Source organism: Schistocerca piceifrons, chromosome 3, assembly GCF_021461385.2.
Source record: "Schistocerca piceifrons isolate TAMUIC-IGC-003096 chromosome 3, iqSchPice1.1, whole genome shotgun sequence".
Taxonomy (NCBI): domain Eukaryota; kingdom Metazoa; phylum Arthropoda; class Insecta; order Orthoptera; family Acrididae; genus Schistocerca; species Schistocerca piceifrons.
Window position 1 is genome coordinate 701,506,576 of NC_060140.1, and position 21,434 is coordinate 701,528,009.

Consider the following 21,434-nt stretch of genomic DNA (forward strand, 5'->3'; position numbering starts at 1 on the left):
TGCATAGAACGAGAATAACGCATCAACTTAACAGTGAAATAAATGTTCACCAATAGGCCGTATGTTAAAACACAGTGTCTGCTCCATACGTACCTTTATATTCTTCAAGAACTGTGAACTTTGTGGTTAGGTTTTTACTGCTCGTAGATGTTCAACAGTAAACTATTGTAGCAGTATGCGGAGGTTCGCCTGCAAACTATTAATGAGGCTTATGGAAAGTTAAACAATAAAGCACTGGACATATTAAATGTGTATATGGGAGGTTGTGGAAAGAGAAAGTAAAAGACAGTGAAACGCAATTGTGCATCTGTCGGCTACATTATTTACAGTAGTCAGTGTCCAAATTACAAACCCCATTTTTCAGTCAGTGTAGCAACGCAGTACGTCGACACCGAGGACAACAAACGAAAAAATAAATATAAAGCAGGTGGAACCCCTACAACTGCACAGTTAGATTCTTCGAAAACTACACTATCACTTTACCATTCTACATCTGATTCTTCTGCCACCATAACATACTTGCTAGAAGAAATAGCCTCCCTGTAATCGGGATCGTTGTCAGTGTCACCTGCCAGGATTTCAGGAAACATTACGGCATATCCCCATTTTCTTGCACCATAGAAGGATTCTGCATTCATTTCCTCCTGTAAAAACTGACCATAGATTGACAATGTTGCCTGTAAGCAATATCTGTTTTGCGAAGAATTTTATATACTCCAAATTATACAGAGATAAGATATTTAGCGTTACAACTCACCTTTAGATGTTCTGCTGCTAAATAGATGCAACGATCACCGTGGATCACAAGATACATAGAGTATAAAATACGTTCACTAACACTTGGCACTACTTCTCCAAACAGTAACGCAACAACTCTAAACTCGGAAGCTTGTTGCTGATAATTTTTGAAACTTGTGTGCTAAATGTCTCTGAATGGCAGACAACCAATATTTCCTATACGCATGGGTGGCAACAAAAGGGTAAGAGAGAGTATTCACTTCTTTAAACCACCCCTGAATTCTACATTGAAGGGCCATACTAACTGGTATAGGCATACGTATATATGTAAACAAGCAGACTACGGCGCTGCGGTCGACAACGCCTGTATAAAACAAGAGTTTGGCGCAGTCGTTTGATCGGTTACTACAATAGCAGGTTATTAATATTTAGTGAGTCTGAACGTGGTGTTATAGTCGGCGCACGAGTGATGGGACACAGCATCTCCGAGGTAGCGATGAAGCGGGGATTTTCCCGTACTACCATTTCACGAGTGTACCGTGAATATCATAAATCCGGTAAAACATCAAATCTTCGACATCGCTGCGGCTGAAAAGATCCTGCAAGAACAGGGCCAACGACGACTGAAGAGAATCGTTCAACGTGACAGAAGAGTAACCCTTCCGCAGATTCCTGCAGATTTCAATGCTGGGCCATCAACAAGTGTCAGCGTGCGAACCATTCAACGCAATATCATCGATATGGGTTTTCGGAGCTGAAAGCCCACTCGTGTACCCTTGATGACTCCACGACACAAAGCTTTATGCTTCGCCTGGGCCCACCAGCACCGACATTGGACTGTTGATGACTGGGAACATTTTGCCTTTTTTTCTGACGAGTCTCATTTCAAATTGTATCGAGTGGGCGGACGTGAACGGTTATGGAGACAACCTCATGAATCCATGGACCCTGCATGTCAGCAGGGGACTGTTCAAGCTGGTGGAGGTTCTGTAACGGTGTGGAGCGGGTGCCGTTGGAGTGACATTGGACCCCTGATACGTCTAGATACGACTGTGACAGGTGACAAGTACGTAAGCGTTCTGTCTGACCATCTGCATCCATTCGTGTCTATTGTTGGTTCAGACGGACTTGGGAAATTCCAGCAGGACTGTACGACACCCCACATGTCCAGAATTGCTACAGAGTGGTTCCAGGAACACTCTTCGTAGTTTAAACACTTCTGCTGACCACCAAACTACCCGTACATGAACATTATTGAGCATACCTGGGATGCTTTGCAATGTTCTGTTGAGAAGAGATCTCCACCCCCTCGTACTATTACGGATTTATGGACAGCCCTGCAAGATTCATGGTATCACTTCCCTCCAGAACTACTTCAGACATTAGTAGAGTCTACGCCACGTCGTGTTGCGGCACTTCTGCTTGCTCGCGGGGGTCCTACACGTTATTAGGCAGATGTACCAGTTTCCCTTGGCTCTTCGGTGTATGTTGCTTCAGAGAAACGTTGTCAAATACAACAAAATAGGCCATTGGCGGACACAGCTGAGGATCATACCTGACGGCGTGTGCCCGCCAGCTGCTACAAGGTCACTCAGCGTACTACAGTACATACTGCAACACTACGCATTAATTTGTTTTTCTTGATTCGACTGACACCGTGTACAGGAAGTCAGGTACAATATCTCGTTTATAGTTCTGAACATCGTACGTTTTTTTTCAATCAGCCAAAGATATATTGTACTAAACAGAGTGGGGAGTGCCTGTTTAGTTTGTAGGTGATTATTTCGAGGTGTACGGTGTCTGAAATGTAGGACACTAGTGAAGCCGACAGTGCTTTGCAATTGCTAAGTGTGTATGGGAAGCGGATGTACGTCATAATTGTCTTCTCCTTCCTCTTTCTCGACACACCCTCCTCCCCATTCTGTCTTTCCATGTTCTCCTTCCCCTCCCAACCAATTTCCTTCTCCCCTGGCTTTCCATCAATTTTTCTTTCTCTCTCTCTCTCTGACGTTTAACCTTCTTTATCGTTATTGCAAACGAAACCTTGGTTAGGAGATGAAATATCTTAAAGTGAACAGATAAAAGAATGCTATCATTCGTGGGCACTGTGAAGGGCATGAGGAAGATTTCTGCAGCTGTGGGGTGATGGGAGGATAGTACAACAGCTTCAGTAACAGTGTTGCTCATAGATCTGATCTTTGAATCGCTTTAAATGAACAGGTAAATAGGTTGGGATCATTGGTGTGCATTGTATAGAGTGTCAGGAAGATGTCTGCAGGTGTGGGATGTGTGAGGATAGTAGCTTCAGTGACAGTATTTCACACAGTTTCGATCTGTGAATGGGTGGAATTAAGAGAGTTGGCCATAAATACGACTTGCCTCCATTCTGTTCAAACCAACTGCGAGAAAGAAATCGGAAACGCATATTTTCACAACGTGGCGTGGCACACTTTTCCTCACTGTTGCCTTTAACAGAAAACCTCTACATTATTCTGCAAAGAAATTTAGACTACAGCCGTGTGAATTGTTATTAGAGTGTTATTTATGTATTGAAATGAAATCGTCAAGTTTTTTCCTACATTTTTGCTAACTACTTTTCCCTACTATATACATATTTATACAGGGTGAGGCAGCTAAGTCATAACACCCCTTGTATCTCCGCAACCGTAACAGATACAAAGATGCCGTTTGGACAGTGAATTGCAGGGACAGGGGCTACTTGAATACACCACATTTCATGTTTGTGCAATTTTTTTTTATAGAGTTATGAAGACATCTTTGATTTTTTTAAATGCGACCATTTGTTAAATTTTAATGTAACATGATGGGCTTAAAAAGACGGTTTAAATATGTGTATATCATAATATTTAGGAGAATAGTTTTTGAGACACAGATATGTTCTCGTAACGTGCTCGTCCTTCGAAGCGGCATTGTCCAATGCGACCTTTCCTGTTGACCACTGAGGAACTTAACAGGCAAGGTGACGCACGGGATAGCTGGAGAGAAGAAGTCAAATTAGAGCTTGAAACACAGTTCCTGATCATAGTAATAGTTTACAGGTCACCTATGGGAGACATTCAAAAATTTCTCTCTCAGATAGAAACAGTTCTTACTAAACTTTATAGAAACAATAGTAATGTCATCGTATGTGGTGACTTTAACATAAACTTACTCACAAAAAATAACAACCAGAAACTATTAGAATAACTACTGTTAACCTTCAATCTGCTCCCCATGATCTCATTCCCAACAAGAGTATATGGGCACAGCAAGACCGTGACTGATAGTCTGTTCCTAGATCCCACAAATTACAATGAAGTGATGACACGGGCAGTAACAAATGGTCTGTCTGATCACGATGGTCAAATGACAACCCTAAAACTTACCAGCAGAAAAACAACACATGGCCATTGTAACCAAGTTAAACATGTTAGATCAATAAATGCTGAATCTACTTGCTTGTTCAGAAATAGTTTATGCCATGAACAATGGGAGGAAGTATACCAGGCTGACACAGTGAATGAGAAGTTCAACTCATTCCTGAACTTATTCCTTAAACATTTTAAAGCTTCTTTCCCCAAAAGTCAGATTAAAATCAAACCAACCTGTAGTAAAAGGAAATAGTGGGTAACAAGAATGGGTAACTACTGGCATAAAAATACCATGTAAGAAAAAGAGAGTTCTGTATGTACAACAGAGGACTCGTACAGACCCAGCAGTAAAGTTACATTACAAGAAATACTGTAAAATTCTAACAAGCGTAATCAAGAAGGCCAAACAATTGCACTATGCACGAAAAATTAGCAATTCAAACAATAAAATAAAAACCATAAGGTACATCATAAAAAGTGGGACAAATAGGAACATAAAACCTGACAATAATAAACACAAAGTTGCAGCCTCAGATTTCAACAATTTTTTTCTCTCTGTAGCTGAAAAAACAGTGAACCATAATAAACAGGCTCACACAGAAGCTATTGAACTACTTAACCACATGCAAATAACATCTAAAGTAGCACTTCATTTCGGAAGTACAACCCCTAAAGAAATTGAAAAATCATAAAATTACTCAAAAATTCACATTCCTGTGGATACGATGGCATATTAAGTAGGATTTTAAAATCGTGTGCAGACTTAATCAGTTATATATTGTACTATTTGTGTAACCAATTTATGGAAACTGGTGTGTTCCCAGATAAATTAAAACGTGCAGTAGTGATGCCAATCGACAAAAGTGGAGCAAGGGATGAAATATGCAACTATCGGCCCAACTCCCTGCTGCCAGTATTCTCAAAGGTATTTGAGAGAATAGTGTATGATAGGATTTATAGTCACACTACACAAAATGGCTTACTAGCTCCTACACAGTTCGGCTTTCGTAAGGGCTCCACAGACAGAGCTATATTTAACCTAACAGATGAAATTTTAGGTGAACTAAATTACAAAAGGTATCCAATGGGGATATTTTGTGGCCTTGCCAAGGCATTTGATTGTGTAGATCACAACACACTCTTAAAAAAGCTTCCACATTATGGCATTAAAGACAAATCTTTGACTTGGTTAGAATCATACTTACAGAACAGGAAGCAAAGGGTTGTCTTAAGGGGGACAGGAACAGCATTAACATCAGACTGGGGAAATATAAAGTATAGAGTCCCACAGCGCTCAATTCTTGGGCCATTAATTTTCCTGATCTACATTAATGATCTACCAATCACAATTAACAACAGAGCAAAAATAGTAATGTTTGCCGACGATACAAGTATCCTCTTATAAGGACCCAACTTCACAACGCAGGATACAGCCATGACATTCCTTACTCAAGTACACAAATGGTTCACTGCGAATAGCCTAACCCTAAATATTTCAAAAACCAATATGATACAGTTTCTGACAAAAAATAAAAAAGATAAAGCTCCTGAAATATATGCTAACAATCACAAAATTAATGAAACCACACATACAAAATTCCTAGGTTTTTAGAGAGACAGTCACCTAAGATGGAAAGAACAAATTGATCAGTTGGTCAAGAAACTTAGCTCATCGTGCTTTGCACTAAGAGCTCTCCATCAGTTAGTAGACAGAGAAATAATGTTGTTGTTATATTTTGCATATTTCCATTCTGTTCTCTCCTATGGCATAATCTTCTGGGGAAATGCTGCAGGTGTTAAAAAAGTCTTCAGAATAGAAAAACGAGCAGTGAGGCTAAAATGTGGGGTCACTAATGGGACATCTTGCAGAGGTCTCTTCAAATCTCTCAGGATACTTACCATCACAGGTCAGTATATATACTCACTGATGTTATTTGTAGCCAACAACAGGGAACTGTTTCAGAAAAATTGTGACATCTACAACCATGACACAAGACAGGTGAAAAATTTTCATCAAGGCTCTGCAACTCTCACTAAAGTACATAGGGGAGTTACTGAGTCAGGTATAAAGGTCTTCAATAAGCTCCCCATCAATATGAAAAAGGAAATAAATAATGTACAGGTTTTCAAAAGGATACTAAAATTATTTCTCATCGAACAAATTTTCTATAGAATGAATGAATACTTAGAGTTATGATGCACAAGAGTGGGGGAAACTGCCTAAGAACAGCACTCCCTTAACGATAAAGTGTGATGCTGTTACTTGTAGTTTAACTGAAATTGTGGTGATAAAATGTAAATTTATCTGTTTCATTACCAGAAAATGTGAACTCCCATGTATCCCACTCTCTTGAGCATTCACTTAAACCTCTTCTTAGGGAATGCAGTTAAAACTTGTATTCATTCAAACCATGACCATGAAGAAAATTTACTTCCTTATATATGTCAGTAGCATAAAAATATGCACTGTTACTTATTCTCCTATTTTAAACAATCACTTAAACTGTTTTTGGCATAATGCAGGCTTTAATACTGCATGCAAGTAATCGTTCTTGTAAAATTAACCAATGTCTGTGCAATGTGATGTATGAATGTTAGTGTACTACTGTAATTGCATCAATTGACTTGTCCTATATTACTTGTACACTGGCTGTATAATATGTAATCCACAGGACCAAAGAAAGAAAGAAATAAATAATAAATAAAAGGGTACAAATGTGCTACTGGGGTAATGAGACATCGCATTTCCGTCACAGTTGCTTGGCGCACAGATGTACACCAACGAAGAAAAGTGAGATATGCTTCTAGTGCATGGTGAAAGCAGAAGAAATGCTGTTAGAGCAATAAAGCGATGTGGAGAGCTGTATCCTGTTCGTGAGCGTCCTACGCGCCAGCTTCTTGCACGTACTTGCGAGGAACTACTTTAATCGGGAATATGGAACGCCATACAGAGGACAAGGCAGAAAACTGCAACTGACGAGGTACATGAACAAGGCGTTCTAACGTTGGCGCATAACGACCCTACTGATTCGTCGGGACGTATCGCCTCGTAATGTGGTATAAGTCAGAGAAGTGTTCTACGCATATTTCACCGGCACAGATTTCACCCGTTTCACGACGCCAGGAATTTTGCTGTTTTTTTTTTGTTTTTTTCTTTTTTTTCCATCTATGGGGATGAAATTATGATTAGGACAACACAACACCCAGTCCCTGAGCGGAGAAAATCTCCAACCCACCCAGGGATCCAACCCGGGCCCTTAGGATTGACATTCTGTCGCCCTGACCACTCAGCTACCGGGGGCGGACGCCTACAAGATGATCCAACGGTTTTTCGACGGGTGGTTTTTACTGATGAAGCGACTTTCACCAACCACGGTAATGTGAATTTGCATAATATGCATTACTGTTCGATAGAGAAACCTCAGTGGCTTCGACAGGTACAGAATCAGCAACCGTGGAGTGTTAACGTGTGGTACAGCATCGTCGGAAATGTCATTGTAGTGCCGTACGTCATTCCGGGTATACTAAATGGCAATAATTATGCACAGTTCCTGCCAAACTTTCTGCCCATTTTGCTGGAAGAGGTGCCACTAACTATGCGTCAGTGCATGTGGTTCCAACATGACGGCTGTCCTACTCACTCTTCCCGTGTGGCTACAGAGCTGTTAAATGAAAAGTTATCGGATTGTTGGATAGGACGACGTGCTGAAGTGAAGTGACGAGCCCGGTCTCCTGATTTGACCCCTCCTGATTTTTTTCTGTGGGGAGCAATCAAACATAAAGTGTATGCTCAAATACCAACTACGCCAGATGATATGAAGCAACGTATCATCGAAGTGTGCGCTGCTATCTCACGTGACACCCTCGCAACCGTTCACAAATCATTCGAACGGCGACTACAAATTTGCATTACAGCAAAGGGGAAGTATTTTGAACGCATGCTTCAGTAAAGTTTTGTGTTATGTACAGTATGGATTTTGCATCTTTGTGTGTATTTGCTTCGTACTGTTATCAATAATAAATATTTTCGAATAAAAAACGAATACGTACGAAATAATTGTGACCAATAAGGGCCTCCTCATTTACATTTATATTTCTGTTACTTAAAATGTATCAACAAAAAAAAAATCAATTGCCTCCAAGCACTGTGGAACTTAACATCTGAGGTCATCAGTCCCCTAGACTTAACCTAACTAACCTAAGGACATCACACACATCCATGCCTGAGGCAGGATTCGAACCTGCAGCAGCGCGGTTCCGGACTCAAGCGCCTAGAACCGCTCGGCCACAACGGCTGGCTATGTATTAACATCTTGCAGTATTTTAATACCGTATGTTGTCTACTATTTTGATATCACAATTGTCAAATAACTGAATAATATTTGCGCGACATCTTCAGTTTATTTTTTCTCAAAATATCGCACTATGTATTATTATTGTCGGGTAAATGGGCGTGTTTGTGTAAGAACGGACTCGCGACGTTTACCATGTACTCTACACAACAGGAAAGATCGCATTGGACAACGCCGCTTCGAAGGACGAACACGATACGAGAACATATCTGTGTCTCAAAAACGATTCGCCTAAATATTATGATATACACATATTTAAACCGTCTTTTTAAGTCCATCATGTTACGCTAAAATTTAACATAGGGTTCCATTAAAAAAAAACAAAAAAAAACAAAGATGTCCTCATAGCTCAGGAATAAAAAATAGCACAAACATGAAATGTGATGTATTCAAGTAGCACCTGTCCCTGCAATTCACTGTCTAAACGGCATCTTTGCATCTATTACGGTTGGAGAGATGCAAGGGGTGTTATGACTTAGCTGCCTCACCCTGTGTATTATGTATGTAATAATAATATATTTGAGTACCATGTAAAAATCTGAAGTAGATCTGTTCAGAACTTCCCGAGTTTTTTGCTAACATCGTTTCCCCTTTGCGTATTACATATATGTCTATGTACCATATATTTAAGAAATACCTGAAGAAAATCGATCCGGAAGTTTTCGTGATTTAAACACCGACTTGTCTTTGTATAGTGGTATAGATTTTAAGTATGTATTTATATTGTATACATATTAAAAATGTGTAGCCCATCTCATTCTGAAGGTTTATTAGTGAGGTAAATCTGTCAAGAACTTTTCGCACCCACCAGCACACACACACACACACACACACACACACACACATACACACACACACACACACACACACATACATACACATACACTGATGAGCCAAGACCTTATGACCATCTACTTCAGGAAAGCAAATTCAGTAGTGATTCTGCGTGCCATGGATTCGGCAAGTACTGATAGGTTTCCAGAGGTTTGCGCCACCAGGCGCCTACACACAGGTCGCACACTTCCCGTAATTTACGGGCGAGTGGTTAGTGGGCGCGGATCTGGCGCTCGATAGCATCCCAGTTGGGTTTCATCGGATTCAGCTACGACGAATTTGATGGCCAAGACATTAACAAGAGTTCCCTATGTTGCTCTTCAAATTACTGTAGCGTGGTTCTGGCCTTGTGATAGTGAAGCAAACCAAGCGCTGCATCATGTGTGAGATACGGAGGCGAGCGAGTGCGCCGGGACACCCCAGTTCACTGCTAGTAACGCCACGTCACCTTAACGCGTCTGCATGTAGCGCACAAGTATTGCACCACAATTTAGTGTGAAATTAAAAATCAAAATTTATGTTTAAAACTTTGTTAAATTATACTTTAGTGTAGTAATGTTCGAAATGCCAAGTCTTGATGTTCTAAACTTAATAGTTTACGGAAAAATGCCGTTTTAAGGGAAAAATCAGAGGCGCTAAATAATGACACTAGGATGCCAGAATTTGGTCAGAAGGCGCAGTTAGAAGTTATAAATAAGTGATGTTGGTTTCCAAAACCATAAAACAAAAATTAAGGCCAGAATCCACGTATTTTTGGAAAAATCAGAGGCGCTAAATAACGGAATTAGAAACTTCAAAATTTGTTTTATGCTTCAGTACACATCAAAAGTAATAACAGGGAATCCACGTTAATCTACCTCTTATAGTTTTTGAGTAATTAAAAAAAAACTAATTTTGTAACTAAAATGAACCTAAGTGTTGTAGATTAAGTACTTGAAATTTTAATGATAGAGGATTTTGGTTAAACCAGATGATCAAATATATCATATAATAGAGCTACACCAAGTTTAAGACTTGTAACATAAATAGCTACTGATTTAAGTCTTAGCAAAGGTATGGTTCAGAGGTAACAATCTATCGTTAGTTCCACTAAATAAATTCTGTTAAGCAAAGTTTTTATTCTAGCAAGCTGAAACTTTCTACGTGCTTTCAAACTGCTTATCTGTATACCAGCAAAAATTAAGAAGTTTCTGAAGTAATTGGTAACTATATTATTAAAGATTATGTGCCCGAGATAGCGGTCGTTTGTAGACTGCCGCCGTATGCAAATAGACAGAGACAACAGAAGTTTTCTTGGCTGACCGCACCCGCACATTATAAATACACCCCCTGAAGCAGTAGAGAAGGCTCACTTCGCTCTCAGACACTGTGAGGTCCACGCCAGTTAAACGTCTGGTCGCGCTCTGCCTCGGATGACGTCAGAGCCGAGCTGTGACAAGTGCGTATTTGGCAGTGAAAACGGATAGTGAACTCGCGAGGACGGTACACCGCCCTGGACCGTTTAGAATTCGGTAAAATAACTGTTAGTGTGCCGTCCGTGTGAAATTCAATTCCGCGTGGCAAGTGGTGAATTTATTTCCACTTTTATGGAGAGCATTAATTTTTGAACATTTATTGCGAACTTTCAATTGAGAGAAGTTAGCCAGGGCGAAAAACAATCTGGTAGGAAGTTACCGTAGAGGTCACCTCTGAACTGCTAAAGGTGCTGTTAGATTAGAAAGACTTGTTTTCAATTGAACATAACGCAATTTTAAGTGTTGTTTGTGAGAAACTTTAATTAAATTAAATCTTGATTGGAACTTTCAACTTTTACTGAATTCATAGTCCTGATCCCGAAAAAAATGAGAAATAGAAACTTTTCTTTCAGTGGGCTGGACTGGAATGTGGCCGTGCAGACTGGAAACTAAGGTTAGTATGTTTCCCTTCGCTTTCTGGCTGACCACCAAATTAGTTGACGGGCTCACGTGATTAAAGACGGCATCAAAACTGTAAACCAGTGAAGTAGCTTACTCGGCGCCCGACAATAGGAGCAGTTATCCTGCTGGAAGATGCCACCGCTGTTAGGGAAGACATCAAGCATAGCTACGGGGTTACCAGTTCTCCCTAATAATATTCATATTGTCCACAGCTATCATGATGCCTTTGATTACCACTGCAGGTCCCTTGGAAGCTCAGGTGAATGTTCCCCATAACATAAAACTGCTTCCACCGTCCTGCGTTGGTGGTGCAATGCATGTTTCGAGCAGGCGTTCGCTTGGATGAGGCCGTATCTGGACACGACCATCGATCTATTTCGATGATCCCATCTCCACTGTAATCATAACTGATGATGCTGTTGGGTCAACAAGGGAACACATAGGCGTTCTCTGCTGCAGAACACCGTGTTCAACACTCTGCACTGAACGGTGTGCTTCAAACACTGGTACGTGTGTCACCACTGCACTCTGTAGTCAGATATGCCACAGGTCGCTGACTATCATGCTTTAAAGAGAGGGCAAGTCTCCGATGCCCATGTTCCGTGATGAGGTTGGGTCGTCCAATTTGTTGTAGCCTAATAGTGGTTCAGCATTCTCCAATCACTTTCCATAGACGCACAAGACAGTAATATGCAACACCTTTGCCGTTTCCAAGATGCTCCCTCCCAGGCACTGGACCACAACAATCTGGCTTTTGTCAAAGTCGCTTAACTCGGCGGGTTTCCGCAATTGCACCACTTACCGTCGTTTTGGATCATCAGTGTATATTAAAGTAATATGTGACCAAAATCCACCCGAATGTTCATTAGAGTGTAATTCAAAAATTTCAAATAAATTGATCAAGAATTTTTCGAGACTATTGCTAACAAGCAACAAGAAGTCTGTATGGCTCTAACTAAGCTAGACAAAGAATCGAACTCAGCTTGGTGGACAGATTTCATGCTGCTTCAGCGCTGTGTCAGAGATCATCAGTAATAATGGTTGGTGAGCGGTAGCATACCAGTCTCTCGGCAGTCCATTACTGGATGTTTTCAGTGGTTGATAGATTCGGAAAAGGGGCTGGTTAGGGTAACAGTTGAACACCCACTGTATCAAGGTTGGTCAGAACAGCAAGAGCAACAAGCAGTCTTGCATAATCTTGGTGGATAATGTCACAGTGACATCGAAGACAGAGCACAGCCATCAGCCTTGACACGTCGTCATGGAGAGACTAGTGTCCACATTACCAGCTGAAACAGAAGTTGTTGTATTCTATACCCAATGGCGCCCTGTACCATCGCACAAGATGCTGGGCCCTAGTGATAGTGATGATTCCAATCTGGCAACATTCATTTTCCTAAGAGAATTCACACATGGATACTTCCTTCTGTGATGCTCAATGCAAAACTGTGACTGGTCTGCAAAAACAACATATTGCCACTTCTGTATTCAGAGTTGTTATTGAGTGCACCACTATCGGTGTTCCTACCTCTGCTACCACATCAAGATGAGCTATTTTGTCAGTTCATGGTGCTCAATATATCAACGAGACCAGTTCTTGACTCAATGTATATAACGTGGCTGCACGATCGAGTACCATACAGCACACAGTTTGCATGGTCTCAAAAAATGGCTCTGAGTACTATGGGACTTAACTTCTGAGGTCATCAGTCCCCTAGAACTTAGAACTAATTAAACCTAACTAACCTAAGGACATCACACACATCCATGCCCGAAACAGGATTCGAACCTGTAACCGTAGCGGTCGCACGGTTCCAGACTGAAGCGCCTAGAACCGCTCGGCCACAACGGCCAGCTTGCCTGGTCAATCGGATTAGTAATGAACACGTAGTCGGTCCTGAGTCCGAAAGCCGCCATCACTTAAATTTTGATTAATAAACAGCACTGGCGGCCGAAGACTTCTGGCATAAGAAGTCACCCTAATTCGGCCAACGGCCTTGTCAAAGAGAGCGGAGGAGCGGACAGAGGTTCAGTGCACTCTCTTGTCCTAGGGGTAGAAAACTGCCCCTAAAGGCGGATGAATCAGTAATGATCAACGTCGTGAGGATGCCGAAGGTAATTGAAACCACTGCATTAAAGACACATAATGTGTATCGAGAGGACATGTGGCCTGTTACTGAAATAGTATCATGATGATCTCTCTATTGGCAAAAGATTCCAGAGTAGAGAGTAGTTCCCCATTGGATCTCCAGGATGGGACTGCCAACGAGGAGATGATCATGATGATCATGAGAAAAAGATCGAGTAACCAAAAAAAAAAAAAAAAAGGGGGGGGATAACGGATAACATACTACGAGCTGGGACATGGAATGTCAGCAGAAGCTTGAATGTGGTAGGAAAGCTACAAAATCTAAACAGGGAAATGTAAAGGCTCAGTCTAGATACAGTAGGGGTCAGTGAAATGAAATGGAAAGAAGGATTTCTTATCAGATGAGCATAGGGTAATAAAAACAGTAGCAGAAGATGGTATAATTGAAGTACGATTCATTAAGAATAGGAAGGTAGGACACAGAGTGTGATAGGGTTTTTCTTATCAAAATCGACAGCAAACAGATACAGACAACGATATATTAGGTATACATGTCGGTATCGCAAGCTGAAGATTAAAAGATAGAAAAATTATATCAGGATACTGGAATGGTAATACAGTAGTAAAGGTAGTGGAGGACTGGAATGCAGATGCAGGGAAAGGAACAGAGGAAAAGGTTACAGGAGAATATGGGCTTGGGACAGAGAACGAGAGAGGAGAAAGACTGAGTTCTGCAATACATTTCAGTTAGTAATAGCGAATACTCTGTTCAAGAACCACAGGAGGAGGAGGTACAGTTGGAAAAGGCCAGGTGATACGGGATGATTTCATTTAGATTACATCATGGTCAGACAGAGATTCCGAAATCAGATACTGGATTATAAAGTGTAGCTAGGAGCAGATATAGACTCAGAATCTTCTGGCACTGACAGCACCAGAAGTGAAGCTTATATGTAGCACAGTTATAATATACACTTGTCTCTCATAGAGGGATCTTGGAGTCATTGTTGTAATTGGAACTGTTATGTTTCTTGCCAGGCCAAATAAAATTTTCTCTTTTGTCTCAATAACAAGCTATTAATGATGGATAATGTTACACAGGATATCAGTAAAGAAATCATATTTTGTGGAATGGTGTCATGATAAACACCAAAAAGAAAAATGGTACAGAATTTCTACAGTGTAGAAATGAATGAGGATTCCGTTAAGCCCTTTTGGGGATAATATTATGTCATATTCTACAACAGAAAAATAGGACTGTACATTTCAACAAATTTTCAGTTCATCGTGTTATCTCATGTTGAAATTCCCTTTTAAAAATTAGATACTTAACAAAACATCATTACATTCTCAATCATTCACATATTACGTATAATTCATTGACATATTTCATACTATTTCATGATATTTCGAGTGCATAACTTGAAATTTTATATATCATAATAAAGCTATTAGTGGATTCAGTATCATATCTGAATATTGCAATAAATTGCTGAAACTGATAATTTACTTATTGTAATAATTCAGTGATTCTGGCATAACAAGCGATCATATAAAAATTTGTAAGCTCATACGCTTCCATTTGACATCAGTTTTTAGATTCTTGAATTTGCTCAGAAATATCGTTGGAAAGTTTTGACATTTGGACTGATTAGACAGTACGTCTTTACTTTTTCATCTCTTCTATCCTTCTCCCAGTTTATTGAACAAAATCCTCAATTTTGTTCCTTTCCCTCTTTTTGTCAACCAATGCAGTTTTGCACATACTTTGTGACCTAAAATATCTGGAGGCATGTAGGAAATACAATTGTAGCTTCTGTGTTGGTGCAGCTCATATACTGATATCTAATAATGTCTGCTTCACTTGTTACCTTTATGGCAGTTGCATACACTTTTAAATATTTCTCTAGTCTTACCATCAGTTGATTCATCGATCAAAATGAATAGCATTAAGTCAAAATTTGTCAGACTGAAAATTAAATGGAAATACAGCAAATAAATTAAACTAGCCTATATCTGAAGGAAGTAATGTTAGGATATAAGATCTGATCAACATTAATATCACTACCATAGTTGTGCTTATAGGAAGAGTGAAGGAAGTCAATCATGCTATATTTTAAGGGACCATGCATACTTTGGAGACTGCGTGATCAAATGTTAAACTATTAGTCCAAAGGTCTCAGGTTCACATGTTCAGTCCTAAGTGAGTACCAGTATTTTGCCACTCACTTATCACTTCTTTCAGCTCTGTAAATGCTTATGTAAAAAAGTAGAGTTGTACCATGATTTAGAGTCCACGTTAAATTGTAGGTCCTGCAATGTCTGACTGGAAGCTAGAGAAAGGCAAATGCAGACTACCTCCAACAGGAAAATACCCAACAAAGCACTGTAATTACCAAATTAGCCTTCAAGTCACAGACAGTTACCTTGTTAACTAAGGAAAATATTTGACAAAAATACTTAATACACATTTGATTCTCAATACTACTGAATAAGAGTGAACCATTTTAACCACTGAGATACCACAACTGGGGCTCCAAAAACAACAAAGGCATACAGATGTAGAAATGTCAGTCACAGGTTTTGGTATGATAATTGTGGTATCTGAAACAAACAGACAAAAACATATAAAAAATTTCACGTTACCAAGAATATGATCTTTCCGAATTAAAGAAAAAAATAAGGAAACCACATATAGCAAATTAGACATCAAACAGCAAAACTCAAAACCAAAGCATGAAGAGGTTTCACAATATCACAGAAGGATATCTGAATAAATAAATGAATGAATGAGAATATTTTTTGATGATTTGAAGAGGATGAATAGAAATCTGTGATTAAATTGTAAATCCTTGTCATGAAATAATTTCTCAGCTTTCGTCTTGAATATGCCACTCCTGTATTTGATTTCACTAAGAGCTTATATTTTATCTCAAATACAAATTGAAATGGAATATATTTGCAAATATAGACTTATCCTTATTTTTCGCTATTGTAATCCAAAATTCTATTTCTGGAAATGGGACCTATGATTAATTTACATAAAATGTCACGACTTCTTCAAATTTTGAGAAATTAAAAAAAAATAGTCTTCTAAGGAAACTACATTTTATCTCATTAATGATGTTCTTTGTTAATTAGAATTCACTGTTTTCCTGTTGGATATGATCCTTGACACAGTTGAACACTGTAATGTAGCAAGTCAAATGCAGGCTCTAAGAAGCACAAGTATTTACCAATTGTAATTGCAAGTTCATTTCCTTGCAGAATGCATCTCACACAGAAGAAGACTTCCATATTCAAGATTACCAACAATCTTGTCTTTTCTATATTTGCCTTTCATTGCTAAATACAATTTCTTATACTGGCTCAGAAATAATCCTTTTTACCTTAATTATTTTACCCATTCCTTCTTTATTCTTAGTTGGGCTAGCTATGCATGGATGAAAAATAATAGTTTAATCTCCAAAGTCAGTATCTTTATGTTTAGAATGTTTTATCTATCTCCTTACACAGCTAGCAGTATTGTACAAGTCACCATACTTCTTTTAGTTTGAATGCTATTCTTTTCAACCAAATATATGCATATAGCAGTGTAGGAGCATTCATTATCATCCTTCTTTGCAGTATGCCACTCTCATATGAGTCCATCTCCTAATGAATCACATACGTAATCTGAGAGCAAAATATTGGTATTTGGCACTCTTTACTTGACTAGCAAAAGATTAAATCTTACACTATCAGACTCAGCTATTTGACTAGTTGATTTAATGTTTGTATAATAAAAAGCAACAATATGAATTAGGACTGGGTGTTAATCACCATATAGAGAAGATGTTCAGTGGCAGGCAAGTTCATTTAAAAGTAGACTGTTGGATATTATTCAGCTATTGGACAGTCTTTCATCAGATGAAGAAAATACGTACTCACACACATGATCACACAAAATAGTGATCTCAGCTAGGATGGGTGGTGGAGGTACAGAAGAGGCCTTATTTGGTGAGGGGGAGAGATATCAGTACACTGTACCATACTGATGCCTGTAGGAGTGTGCAGAGACCTCTACACTGTGATTAGCAATTCAAATTTTTTTTATTCCTTTGTTCGTCACAGGAAACAAATAGCTTCCTGGGCAGATGTAAATATAACCATAAATCCATAATAGAAAACATTAATTATAAAATCAACTTAATATAGATTCTTTGACTATTCATTTCTCAGTTGTCAATAATGACCTTACAGTATCAGTTGTTGCTTGCAGAGGTATAACAAATACCACTAATCAAGGAAGTTAGTCCCACAAAATACTATAAAAGTGGAGGATTAGCATGGAAGCAACACAAGTACTTCACAAATACAGCTTAACACATAATATTGCCTAAACCACTCTTATACCATTTCAGTGGTTGAATACCAACTTGTACATCTGTGCAATTAATGTTGTGTTTAATTAAGTGGTGTGTCTTATTTCTTACTGTCTCTAAGCTTATCCCAACCATTTGTTACTTAATATATCACTTGTAGCATCTATTTGTCATCACAGTGTAATACAAGAAGAAAAGCTTTTACAGGGCAGAAATCAAGAAGAGTCAGATCTAAAGCTGCTTTTGTATGATCTCCAGCAATCTAGATCCAGATTCTACTCACACTTTAGTCCTTTAAGATAACCACCAAACAGTTTCAGAAAGGGAAAGCTTGTGGTCAGTGAACCAGCACTCCACTAAAGGAAGATTTACTGCAAATGTCTCCAGCCTTTTCCACTGTGAAAGGCACTAAACAAACTGAAAACTGAGTTCTTCATCGGCAAGGCAAATTAAGAACAGTGACACACACTCTCTGAAGAAGAGAAGGCTCTGTGTGCCCATACTGAAACACGTGACACCAGGCATATTCTCTTGTCTATTAAAATGGAGCAATCGACTTTGGATGAAGACTTGCATGACGAAATGAAAATTACAGATATGATTTTCAATGGATATCATTTAATTTATTAATGAAACCAAGTAAGTCTACTGCGTTTACATTAAGAGGCACAGAACTAATGAAAAACTTCTTCATCTTCTTCTACTTCTTCTTCACTTCATGGAGTATCTTACAGACTGTTCCAACTAATTAAATTCGTATATATAAGTACTAAATACCAAGATTAACTATCAGTATATGTTGTATGTGATCAGCAGCTCAACAATCATGTCTTCAGTTCCTCACATCCCCCAGTAAATGGTATTTTCATTATGTTGTTAAGCAAATAAAATGTATTTAGCACTCTGAATGTCTCCATTCATTGTTCTGAAATGAAATTACTTCCTACCCTTATGTTGTACCATAAGGGTTTACACTGCCACAAACAATGAAATGACCAATGGAGTCATAAATTGCAAATCCTCCAGTGGTTTCTGCATGGCACTTCATATGTTTTTACCTTCATGTCAGTATACATTCATGGAACTGATGTCTGTCAGAATCAATGGCATTGTTTTTAAGTGCTGCTCACGGCAAAATATACCAACCATCTTCCTATGAGCTCTCTATGAGTTGAGAACAGTGCTAAATAATGTTCCACACTATGCAATAAATGGTTGAAACTGACTATCTCTACAGAATATTAAGATTTACAGGCATTTGGAAAGAATCTGAGAGCACTTCTTATTGGTTGTGCATTCTCTAAAGCAGCTTACAAGAATGAATCTCAAATACTCTTATTGGAAAATATTGACTGGTAATTGTAGTAACAACTTATATGCAAACATAATTTTTACATACAAAAATCGAACGTATACCAACCTAATACGACCACACACAGAATGTGACTAATATTAGCTATTATTTATAATGCTATATAAATTAACTGTGTCATGTCAGTCATATGTAGACATTTTCTGCTTGGCAAATCAGTGGTTTTTGTACAGGCATGACACTTAAGTATATGAAGAAAACACAATGTTTCATAAAGTATAAATCAGCATTTCCAAATCTGCTGCTAATGACTGTCACCCCATATTTGTATTAAAACATTATATTCCTGTCTTTCAGATACCTATTTCTACGCTGGATTCAGTAAATCAGCTCCTGAATAACTTGGGCTGACAACAATATCTGTATGGTCAAGATATAACAAATTATGTACACACCACATGTCAGGTGTCATGTGATGGCTTGTTTACATATTTCAGATATGTAATAATGGTGAAACTAGATTTTAAATCACTAGCAATGTTTCTAACTTTTTTATGTTCCAGAATATTTATTTGCATATTTCTATTGTACTTCAGAATATATAAAATATGCTGAATAAATACACTGTTTCCATATATTATTTATCTTTTAAATTATTTGTTTTCCAAATGACATCCTTAATTGTTAGCTATTACCCTATGGTTTTTGGTGTTGCAAGTATGTTTCTACTAAAAAAGGACTTGATAGGATATATTTCATCATTTAACAATACAAAATATAACAAATTTTGATAGTCACAACAACACAAATTAATGGCTTTCCATAACACTCTAAATTAATATTATTTCTTTTTCCTTTTTACTCAGAGTTGGCTGGTAGCCTTCTGTTACACAGTAAAAGGCATCAAATGTATCTGTAGGGATATTATTCTAGCCTCACTTATGTTTGGTGGTTCATTAAAATCAATGATTGAAATTGTTGAACAGACATCAGTCACAACTATTGGTTTGTTATGTGTAAGACAACTAACAAAGGCAAGGGAATTTATTGTATTGTACTTAAAAAAAAAAGAGGAAAAAAGAAAAAGAAAGGAACGAAGTGTGAGTTACTTAGCTTGTCTCTTCATTGAACTGTTCTGGAACTTCCTGTTATTTGCTCAGTACCTATCTAGTTCAATGATGAGAAATCCAAATATCCTTGTTCATGTATTAATTTTTGAAAGAAACTGTTGCAGAGCTCTCTCATCTTTATTATTTATTGCAGTGATTTGAATACACAGCCATTTCTTCTTGTTCATTTATTAATTTTTGAAAGGAATTGTTGTAGAGCTCTATGATCTTTATTATTTACTGTTTCAATTGGAATACCAGAACACATTACACAAATAATGAGTTAAAAACATTCCCATGCAAATATATGCCTTCACACACAGTGCTAACCAGCAACCATTCCAAAACAGCTACTTACAACAATGAGCTCATAGCTTGTTGAGATTAATTATTTTTGTATGTATTCTTGTTATGTGTTGTGTAAGGTGTTTACACATACATTCTATGTATTATTATCACTATTGTTAGTGTTATTGTTATTATTACTATTATTATTATTATTATCATTATTGTAATTTAATGCTGTTGTAGTAATTACTCTTTGATGAATCAATTGTTTCATGTCCAAGCATGAGGTATGTGAATATGATGTATGACAATGTACTCCTTTAAATATCACCAAATTCATGGATTTAGTTTGTTAATCGTCAGTCAAGCTACTGTTGGAAAAGTCATTACATGCTTTAACCTCACAGATAGTACATTCTGTCATCAATGGATTCTATTAAGTCACAAAGGGAACTTTTGTTAGAGGCTCATCATGTAAGTTTCAGTTACCTCTCTTGGTGATTTAAAGTAGACTTAACATTAAACCGCTTTTACATGAGTGACTTTCTGGTGAAAATCAGCTACTCTAAGTGACTGTGCCTCTCATGCTTGCATGTAAATTAGCAGTGAACCATGATGCTAGTGGGTCTGAGTTGTCCATGATTTAATGAATGTGTTAAGTGTGGGGTTCTGAAGTTCTGAGTATGCTGCATGCTGAACATTTGAAGAAATGAGGGGCTATGATGATGTCTGCTAATATCTGGAGTTAACATATTCTGGCTGAGTTCACTCCTATTATTGAAAGGATCTTTGCACATTCATGTCTTCTTAACCTTTATTGTGTTACTTGCTTTGTTTTTGTGATGCACTAAAAAGTTAACGAGTTCCTAATATTTTTCCTACTAGTGTTCTCCTAAAAGAGAGACAAAAATCTGCCAGCAAAACAGAATTTATGTTTTGTAGAGTTACAGAGCAAAAGCCTATGTAATGGATAAATAACAAAGTAAATAAATAAACACATTCTATTGAAAATTATTTCAACAGTTGAAAAGTCAGAATTAGTTGACCAGAAAATTAATTTT

General features: G+C 38.2%; 1 protein-coding gene across 2 annotated transcripts in view; it reads left to right on the forward strand.

Moving 5' to 3' along the window:
- LOC124790003 overlaps positions 1-19,533 on the forward strand; it is a 141,572-nt gene extending 122,039 nt beyond the window's left edge. For both annotated transcript variants that reach the window (XM_047257544.1, XM_047257546.1), the window contains one exon: positions 19,334-19,533. In XM_047257544.1, coding sequence (XP_047113500.1) covers positions 19,334-19,387 — 54 coding nt within the window. In that variant the 3' untranslated portion in view covers positions 19,388-19,533. The remainder of the gene's footprint in view (positions 1-19,333) is intronic.
- Positions 19,534-21,434: the final 1,901 nt, after the last annotated feature.